The sequence below is a fragment of the Perna viridis genome, chromosome 6 (assembly GCF_037379345.1).
Source record: "Perna viridis isolate PV_CMFRI_1.1 ecotype Kerala chromosome 6, ASM3737934v1, whole genome shotgun sequence".
NCBI classification, from domain to species: domain Eukaryota; kingdom Metazoa; phylum Mollusca; class Bivalvia; order Mytilida; family Mytilidae; genus Perna; species Perna viridis.
In genome coordinates, this window is record NC_142450.1 from 22,916,530 (window position 1) to 22,927,203 (window position 10,674).

A 10,674-nucleotide genomic window follows, 5' to 3' on the forward strand; every position below is an offset into this window, starting at 1 on the left:
ACTGGATACGGTAATGTAATTAAGGGTGCAGTAAAATTGTAATTGCCCATGACAGTAAATACGGTATGTCCTGGCTATTGCTACAGTATTGGTGTGGTTTACAGTAACTAGTAAGATTATGCGTTGGGAAGGGATACGGTAATGATACTTGTACAATAGATACGGTAAAGCAAATGATGTTTACCGTAATCTTTTGATCTTTTAACAGTGAAGAGACTAAATTCGTTGATACGGTAAAATTACGTTATACGGATTCATACGGTAAAAGGCTACAATGACAACGACACTGGATACGGTAATGTAATTAAGGGTGCAGTAAAATTGTAATTGCCCATGACAGTAAATACGGTATGTCCTGGCTATTGTTACAGTAATTGCTGTGGTTTACTGTAACAATTAAGATTTTACATTGGAAGAGATACGGTAATGATACTTGTAGACTGGTACAATAGATACGGTAAAGCAAATGATGTTTACCGTAACTTTTTGACCTTTTAAAAAAATCGAGGAAGTCCCCGTAAGGTCTTCCTCAAATATTTTGTTCTTTAAAGTTGGGCGATAGCAAGGAGTATAGAGTTTGCAGACATTCTGTTGTCAATAGAAGGCTCTAACATTGATGCAATAAGGGCTTTGAGGTTATTGCTGATATTTTTTGGAAAGGAAATGACACGAGAAAGCTGGGCTTGGACCATGGAAGTGGCATCTTCGTTTGGAAAGGGGAAGGCACCGAAAAGTAAAACGTAGAGGAGGACTCCAAGGCTCCACACATCGGCCTTCATGGTATTGTATTCCATTCCCATGACAACTTCGGGTGCAGCGTATGGCAGGGTTCCACAGAATTCATCAGATTCGGCGACAACTTCAGAAGCTTTGGCGAAGCCGAAATCGATTAATTTTACGGATCCTTTGAACAAAAGAACATTTTCCATTTTGATATCGGAATGAGCAATTCCATGAGCATGGCAATATTCAACAGCTTTAACGACTTGAGTAAAAACGGAGAGGGTTGCTTCTTGAGACATCAGTCCATTAGTCACGATGTAGTCATATACATCGCCGAATTCGGCAAATTTCATTACGACGAAGGCAAATTCTTCAGCTTCGATGATTTGAAGGGCTTCGACGATGTTTTCATGTTTTAAGTTTAGGAAAGACTTAAATTCGGTTGTACTTTTAAGAACCTTTTTTATTACAACTTTATCAAAAATGTCGTGGTTTGCAGAGAAAACCTCTTCGGTAATACAAGTAATATCTGAAAATCCTTGGTTATTGAGAAAATCCATGTTTTTTCTTTAAGTTAAAGTGATATAGGTATAAATAAAAATAGTACTGCTTGCCACGACCCTAATCTTTTAAATATGGAAACCGATTTTGTGGATGAAACCAAATGACCGATTCGCAAGGGGTGATTTAATAATATTAAAAAAAGCGGCCAGATTAAGAATTCGAAGTAATTTTACACCTGTGTTTAAATGGAGGGTACCTGTATATTGTAAACTAAAGAAAAAAAATACAGCAAAAGGCTGTAGTAAATGACAATGGAGACGGTAATGTACTGTAGTTTACTGTAACAATGAATTTGAAATGAGATGCCGTTTATTTACTGTATCAAAGGCACATTCAATGATACAGTAAATAAACGGCATCTCATTTCAAACGAGAATGGCAGTTCAGGCTTACTGTAACAGTGAAGAGACTAAATTCGTTGATACGGTAAAATTACGTTATAAGGATTCATACGGTAAAAGGCTACAATGACAATGACACTGGATACGGTAATTTAAGTTAGAGGTGCAGTAAAATTGTAATTGTCCATGACAGTAAATACGGTATGTCCTGGCTATTGTTACAGTTTGGTGTGGTTTACAGTATCTTTTAAGATTATGCGTTGGGAAGGGATACGGTAATGATACTTGTACAATAGATACGGTAAAGCAAATGATGTTTACCGTAATCTTTTGATCTTTTAACAGTGAAGAGACTAAATTCGTTGATACGGTAAAATTACGTTATACGGATTCATACGGTAAAAGGCTACAATGACAACGACACTGGATACGGTAATGTAATTAAGGGTGCAGTAAAATTGTAATTGCCCATGACAGTAAATACGGTATGTCCTGGCTATTGCTACAGTATTGGTGTGGTTTACAGTAACTAGTAAGATTATGCGTTGGGAAGGGATACGGTAATGATACTTGTACAATAGATACGGTAAAGCAAATGATGTTTACCGTAATCTTTTGATCTTTTAACAGTGAAGAGACTAAATTCGTTGATACGGTAAAATTACGTTATACGGATTCATACGGTAAAAGGCTACAATGACAACAACACTGGATACGGTAATGTAATTAAGGGTGCAGTAAAATTGTAATTGCCCATGACAGTAAATACGGTATGTCCTGGCTATTGTTACAGTAATTGCTGTGGTTTACTGTAACAATTAAGATTATGCGTTGGGAAGGGATACGGTAATGATACTTGTACAATAGATACGGTAAAGCAAATGATGTTTACCGTAATCTTTTGATCTTTTAACAGTGAAGAGACTAAATTCGTTGATACGGTAAAATTACGTTATACGGATTCATACGGTAAAAGGCTACAATGACAACGACACTGGATACGGTAATGTAATTAAGGGTGCAGTAAAATTGTAATTGCCCATGACAGTAAATACGGTATGTCCTGGCTATTGCTACAGTATTGGTGTGGTTTACAGTAACTAGTAAGATTATGCGTTGGGAAGGGATACGGTAATGATACTTGTACAATAGATACGGTAAAGCAAATGATGTTTACCGTAATCTTTTGATCTTTTAACAGTGAAGAGACTAAATTCGTTGATACGGTAAAATTACGTTATACGGATTCATACGGTAAAAGGCTACAATGACAACGACACTGGATACGGTAATGTAATTAAGGGTGCAGTAAAATTGTAATTGCCCATGACAGTAAATACGGTATGTCCTGGCTAATGTTACAGTAATTGCTGTGGTTTACTGTAACAATTAAGATTTTACATTGGAAGAGATACGGTAATGATACTTGTAGACTGGTACAATAGATACGGTAAAGCAAATGATGTTTACCGTAACTTTTTGACCTTTTAAAAAAATCGAGGAAGTCCCCGTAAGGTCTTCCTCAAATATTTTGTTCTTTAAAGTTGGGCGATAGCAAGGAGTATAGAGTTTGCAGACATTCTGTTGTCAATAGAAGGCTCTAACATTGATGCAATAAGGGCTTTGAGGTTATTGCTGATATTTTTTGGAAAGGAAATGACACGAGAAAGCTGGGCTTGGACCATGGAAGTGGCATCTTCGTTTGGAAAGGGGAAGGCACCGAAAAGTAAAACGTAGAGGAGGACTCCAAGGCTCCACACATCGGCCTTCATGGTATTGTATTCCATTCCCATGACAACTTCGGGTGCAGCGTATGGCAGGGTTCCACAGAATTCATCAGATTCGGCGACAACTTCAGAAGCTTTGGCGAAGCCGAAATCGATTAATTTTACGGATCCTTTGAACAAAAGAACATTTTCCATTTTGATATCGGAATGAGCAATTCCATGAGCATGGCAATATTCAACAGCTTTAACGACTTGAGTAAAAACGGAGAGGGTTGCTTCTTGAGACATCAGTCCATTAGTCATGATGTAGTCATATACATCGCCGAATTCGGCAAATTTCATTACGACGAAGGCAAATTCTTCAGCTTCGATGATTTGAAGGGCTTCGACGATGTTTTCATGTTTTAAGTGTAGGAAAGACTTAAATTCGGTTGTACTTTTAAGAACCTTTTTTATTACAACTTTAGCCAGCACTCCACAGTTTAGTTTAGTTTCCCACTTTTGGCTAGGGAAAGTATACATAGGTTGTGATTTTGTATGTTTTAAGTGGAAATTTTCATTTAAAAGATGATTATAGCAAAACAGTGAAGTGCATATCTGCACTTAGGTATAAGGAAATTTCTGCACTAATGAAGAGGAGATAGCCTAGTATGAGAATGCCTCTAAAATTGTTATCAATTGTCCAATTATGATAAATTTGGTATCATTTTACTCGTAAGAAGGTAAGCTTTCAAGAAATAACTAGAAAATTACAATATTTAATATTGCATTCTGCTTAAGCCAGCACTCCACAGTTTAGTTTAGTTTCCCACTTTTGGCTAGGGATGAAAAATGACATAAATGGAAACCGGTGGTTGCTATAGTGATTAAAAATGAAGAATCTATTGTTGATCAAACATTTTCTGAAAAAAGGGGACTTTTGGAAGTATTTTGCAATGTTTTATATATTTTCAATGTTGAAGGGGCTTTTTTTCAATGACAATTTGACTTCATTGTGAAAGTGAAAGTAAGTCAATTTTTCACCATGCTAAATTTAATAAGTGGATTACAAGGTGAAATAGCTCAAAATCTAACCGGCGATGCCCATATGAGGAAGGGGTTTTCGAAGGAAAAAGTTTGAACAGTTTCAGGGGATGAAATAAAAATTGCAGATATTTTGCGGGAAATTTGATATTTTTAAACCTGATTTTATGAACTTTTTTGCAAATTTTCGCATATTTTTGCATGGTTTCTATGGTAACCCTATATGCTGTGGGTAATTTTTTTCCAGAACATTTTTACTGCATCCTGAAGGCCTTGGCTAGAGCTATTTCTAGATATATAGATTTACAGATGCTTGACATTTTTTTAAAGTGATAAATGTTACAAAGCATCAGATTACAAGACCAAAATTAGGCAGTTCTACAATACTGTGGAGTGCTGGCTTAATTAAAGGGAGCTGCCTATACCCCTACACATTTAAAAAATTGCTTTACTTCTTAGAAACTAGTGTTTTTATGCTATGCTTTGATACAAGGGTTAAAAAAATGTAACTTATGGTATGGACCTATGTTGTTGTTAGCTAAGAAGTCCCTAGCAACCAATTATGCAGATTTTTTGCAAAGTTAACAGAACAATCATTGAACTGATTCATTTTTGAATATGGCTCTTGCCATCACAAAGAATGAAATATATTTTTGAAAGCTAAATATTTGCACAGGTTACATGTAAAATAGTTAACCGGGCAACTTTTAAGTGCACAATAAGCAAAGGTTTAATAACCTTAGACCTGGAGTGGGCTTTTTAGTGTTTGGTTTTCAGTTCATTCAGATTTCTGTGATTTTTCATGCGATGAGCTTCAAATGCACTATTTTGGCATAAAACCGGTGTTAGAAGCTTACAAAACCTCAAATGTAGGGTTTATAAGTATACATAGGTTGTGATTTTGTATGTTTTAAGTGGAAATTTTCATTTAAAAGATGATTATAGCAAAACAGTGAAGTGCATATCTGCACTTAGGTATAAGGAAATTTCTGCACTAATGAAGAGGAGATAGCCTAGTATGAGAATGCCTCTAAAATTGTTATCAATTGTCCAATTATGATAAATTTGGTATCATTTTACTCGTAAGAAGGTAAGCTTTCAAGAAATAACTAGAAAATTACAATATTTAATATTGCATTCTGCTTAAGCCAGCACTCCACAGTTTAGTTTAGTTTCCCACTTTTGGCTAGGGATGAAAAATGACATAAATGGAAACCGGTGGTTGCTATAGTGATTAAAAATGAAGAATCTATTGTTGATCAAACATTTTCTGAAAAAAGGGGACTTTTGGAAGTATTTTGCAATGTTTTATATATTTTCAATGTTGAAGGGGCTTTTTTTCAATGACAATTTGACTTCATTGTGAAAGTGAAAGTAAGTCAATTTTTCACCATGCTAAATTTAATAAGTGGATTACAAGGTGAAATAGCTCAAAATCTAACCGGCGATGCCCATATGAGGAAGGGGTTTTCGAAGGAAAAAGTTTGAACAGTTTCAGGGGATGAAATAAAAATTGCAGATATTTTGCGGGAAATTTGATATTTTTAAACCTGATTTTATGAACTTTTTTGCAAATTTTCGCATATTTTTGCATGGTTTCTATGGTAACCCTATATGCTGTGGGTAATTTTTTTCCAGAACATTTTTACTGCATCCTGAAGGCCTTGGCTAGAGCTATTTCTAGATATATAGATTTACAGATGCTTGACATTTTTTTAAAGTGATAAATGTTACAAAGCATCAGATTACAAGACCAAAATTAGGCAGTTCTACAATACTGTGGAGTGCTGGCTTAATTAAAGGGAGCTGCCTATACCCCTACACATTTAAAAAATTGCTTTACTTCTTAGAAACTAGTGTTTTTATGCTATGCTTTGATACAAGGGTTAAAAAAATGTAACTTATGGTATGGACCTATGTTGTTGTTAGCTAAGAAGTCCCTAGCAACCAATTATGCAGATTTTTTGCAAAGTTAACAGAACAATCATTGAACTGATTCATTTTTGAATATGGCTCTTGCCATCACAAAGAATGAAATATATTTTTGAAAGCTAAATATTTGCACAGGTTACATGTAAAATAGTTAACCGGGCAACTTTTAAGTGCACAATAAGCAAAGGTTTAATAACCTTAGACCTGGAGTGGGCTTTTTAGTGTTTGGTTTTCAGTTCATTCAGATTTCTGTGATTTTTCATGCGATGAGCTTCAAATGCACTATTTTGGCATAAAACCGGTGTTAGAAGCTTACAAAACCTCAAATGTAGGGTTTATAAGTATACATAGGTTGTGATTTTGTATGTTTTAAGTGGAAATTTTCATTTAAAAGATGATTATAGCAAAACAGTGAAGTGCATATCTGCACTTAGGTATAAGGAAATTTCTGCACTAATGAAGAGGAGATAGCCTAGTATGAGAATGCCTCTAAAATTGTTATCAATTGTCCAATTATGATAAATTTGGTATCATTTTACTCGTAAGAAGGAAAGCTTTCAAGAAATAACTAGAAAATTACAATATTTAATATTGCATTCTGCTTAAGCCAGCACTCCACAGTTTAGTTTAGTTTCCCACTTTTGGCTAGGGATGAAAAATGACATAAATGGAAACCGGTGGTTGCTATAGTGATTAAAAATGAAGAATCTATTGTTGATCAAACATTTTCTGAAAAAAGGGGACTTTTGGAAGTATTTTGCAATGTTTTATATATTTTCAATGTTGAAGGGGCTTTTTTTCAATGACAATTTGACTTCATTGTGAAAGTGAAAGTAAGTCAATTTTTCACCATGCTAAATTTAATAAGTGGATTACAAGGTGAAATAGCTCAAAATCTAACCGGCGATGCCCATATGAGGAAGGGGTTTTCGAAGGAAAAAGTTTGAACAGTTTCAGGGGATGAAATAAAAATTGCAGATATTTTGCGGGAAATTTGATATTTTTAAACCTGATTTTATGAACTTTTTTGCAAATTTTCGCATATTTTTGCATGGTTTCTATGGTAACCCTATATGCTGTGGGTAATTTTTTTCCAGAACATTTTTACTGCATCCTGAAGGCCTTGGCTAGAGCTATTTCTAGATATATAGATTTACAGATGCTTGACATTTTTTTAAAGTGATAAATGTTACAAAGCATCAGATTACAAGACCAAAATTAGGCAGTTCTACAATACTGTGGAGTGCTGGCTTAATTAAAGGGAGCTGCCTATACCCCTACACATTTAAAAAATTGCTTTACTTCTTAGAAACTAGTGTTTTTATGCTATGCTTTGATACAAGGGTTAAAAAAATGTAACTTATGGTATGGACCTATGTTGTTGTTAGCTAAGAAGTCCCTAGCAACCAATTATGCAGATTTTTTGCAAAGTTAACAGAACAATCATTGAACTGATTCATTTTTGAATATGGCTCTTGCCATCACAAAGAATGAAATATATTTTTGAAAGCTAAATATTTGCACAGGTTACATGTAAAATAGTTAACCGGGCAACTTTTAAGTGCACAATAAGCAAAGGTTTAATAACCTTAGACCTGGAGTGGGCTTTTTAGTGTTTGGTTTTCAGTTCATTCAGATTTCTGTGATTTTTCATGCGATGAGCTTCAAATGCACTATTTTGGCATAAAACCGGTGTTAGAAGCTTACAAAACCTCAAATGTAGGGTTTATAAGTATACATAGGTTGTGATTTTGTATGTTTTAAGTGGAAATTTTCATTTAAAAGATGATTATAGCAAAACAGTGAAGTGCATATCTGCACTTAGGTATAAGGAAATTTCTGCACTAATGAAGAGGAGATAGCCTAGTATGAGAATGCCTCTAAAATTGTTATCAATTGTCCAATTATGATAAATTTGGTATCATTTTACTCGTAAGAAGGTAAGCTTTCAAGAAATAACTAGAAAATTACAATATTTAATATTGCATTCTGCTTAAGCCAGCACTCCACAGTTTAGTTTAGTTTCCCACTTTTGGCTAGGGATGAAAAATGACATAAATGGAAACCGGTGGTTGCTATAGTGATTAAAAATGAAGAATCTATTGTTGATCAAACATTTTCTGAAAAAAGGGGACTTTTGGAAGTATTTTGCAATGTTTTATATATTTTCAATGTTGAAGGGGCTTTTTTTCAATGACAATTTGACTTCATTGTGAAAGTGAAAGTAAGTCAATTTTTCACCATGCTAAATTTAATAAGTGGATTACAAGGTGAAATAGCTCAAAATCTAACCGGCGATGCCCATATGAGGAAGGGGTTTTCGAAGGAAAAAGTTTGAACAGTTTCAGGGGATGAAATAAAAATTGCAGATATTTTGCGGGAAATTTGATATTTTTAAACCTGATTTTATGAACTTTTTTGCAAATTTTCGCATATTTTTGCATGGTTTCTATGGTAACCCTATATGCTGTGGGTAATTTTTTTCCAGAACATTTTTACTGCATCCTGAAGGCCTTGGCTAGAGCTATTTCTAGATATATAGATTTACAGATGCTTGACATTTTTTTAAAGTGATAAATGTTACAAAGCATCAGATTACAAGACCAAAATTAGGCAGTTCTACAATACTGTGGAGTGCTGGCTTAATTAAAGGGAGCTGCCTATACCCCTACACATTTAAAAAATTGCTTTACTTCTTAGAAACTAGTGTTTTTATGCTATGCTTTGATACAAGGGTTAAAAAAATGTAACTTATGGTATGGACCTATGTTGTTGTTAGCTAAGAAGTCCCTAGCAACCAATTATGCAGATTTTTTGCAAAGTTAACAGAACAATCATTGAACTGATTCATTTTTGAATATGGCTCTTGCCATCACAAAGAATGAAATATATTTTTGAAAGCTAAATATTTGCACAGGTTACATGTAAAATAGTTAACCGGGCAACTTTTAAGTGCACAATAAGCAAAGGTTTAATAACCTTAGACCTGGAGTGGGCTTTTTAGTGTTTGGTTTTCAGTTCATTCAGATTTCTGTGATTTTTCATGCGATGAGCTTCAAATGCACTATTTTGGCATAAAACCGGTGTTAGAAGCTTACAAAACCTCAAATGTAGGGTTTATAAGTATACATAGGTTGTGATTTTGTATGTTTTAAGTGGAAATTTTCATTTAAAAGATGATTATAGCAAAACAGTGAAGTGCATATCTGCACTTAGGTATAAGGAAATTTCTGCACTAATGAAGAGGAGATAGCCTAGTATGAGAATGCCTCTAAAATTGTTATCAATTGTCCAATTATGATAAATTTGGTATCATTTTACTCGTAAGAAGGTAAGCTTTCAAGAAATAACTAGAAAATTACAATATTTAATATTGCATTCTGCTTAAGCCAGCACTCCACAGTTTAGTTTAGTTTCCCACTTTTGGCTAGGGATGAAAAATGACATAAATGGAAACCGGTGGTTGCTATAGTGATTAAAAATGAAGAATCTATTGTTGATCAAACATTTTCTGAAAAAAGGGGACTTTTGGAAGTATTTTGCAATGTTTTATATATTTTCAATGTTGAAGGGGCTTTTTTTCAATGACAATTTGACTTCATTGTGAAAGTGAAAGTAAGTCAATTTTTCACCATGCTAAATTTAATAAGTGGATTACAAGGTGAAATAGCTCAAAATCTAACCGGCGATGCCCATATGAGGAAGGGGTTTTCGAAGGAAAAAGTTTGAACAGTTTCAGGGGATGAAATAAAAATTGCAGATATTTTGCGGGAAATTTGATATTTTTAAACCTGATTTTATGAACTTTTTTGCAAATTTTCGCATATTTTTGCATGGTTTCTATGGTAACCCTATATGCTGTGGGTAATTTTTTTCCAGAACATTTTTACTGCATCCTGAAGGCCTTGGCTAGAGCTATTTCTAGATATATAGATTTACAGATGCTTGACATTTTTTTAAAGTGATAAATGTTACAAAGCATCAGATTACAAGACCAAAATTAGGCAGTTCTACAATACTGTGGAGTGCTGGCTTAATTAAAGGGAGCTGCCTATACCCCTACACATTTAAAAAATTGCTTTACTTCTTAGAAACTAGTGTTTTTATGCTATGCTTTGATACAAGGGTTAAAAAAATGTAACTTATGGTATGGACCTATGTTGTTGTTAGCTAAGAAGTCCCTAGCAACCAATTATGCAGATTTTTTGCAAAGTTAACAGAACAATCATTGAACTGATTCATTTTTGAATATGGCTCTTGCCATCACAAAGAATGAAATATATTTTTGAAAGCTAAATATTTGCACAGGTTACATGTAAAATAGTTAACCGGGCAACTTTTAAGTGCACAATAAGCAAAGGTTT

The 10,674-nt window shown here is 34.2% G+C and overlaps 2 protein-coding genes across 2 annotated transcripts; both read right to left on the reverse strand.

The window, feature by feature from the left end:
• Nucleotides 1–545: 545 nt before the first annotated feature.
• LOC148614130 (testis-specific serine/threonine-protein kinase 3-like) lies at nt 546–1,283 on the reverse strand. Its single transcript, XM_088590429.1, has one exon. It carries the CDS (start codon nt 1,281–1,283, stop codon nt 546–548), a length of 738 nt encoding a protein of 245 aa, XP_088446555.1.
• Nucleotides 1,284–3,166: 1,883 nt separating this feature from the next.
• LOC148614131 (testis-specific serine/threonine-protein kinase 3-like) lies at nt 3,167–3,877 on the reverse strand. Its single transcript, XM_088590430.1, has one exon. It carries the CDS (start codon nt 3,875–3,877, stop codon nt 3,167–3,169), a length of 711 nt encoding a protein of 236 aa, XP_088446556.1.
• Between the last annotated feature and the right edge of the window lie 6,797 nt (nt 3,878–10,674).

Excerpts from the sequence above, each read along its gene's own strand:
- LOC148614130 (XM_088590429.1), bottom strand. The coding sequence starts at position 1,283 with ATGGATTTTCTCAATAACCAAGGATTTTCAGATATTACTTGTATTACC.
- LOC148614131 (XM_088590430.1), bottom strand. The coding sequence starts at position 3,877 with ATGTATACTTTCCCTAGCCAAAAGTGGGAAACTAAACTAAACTGTGGA.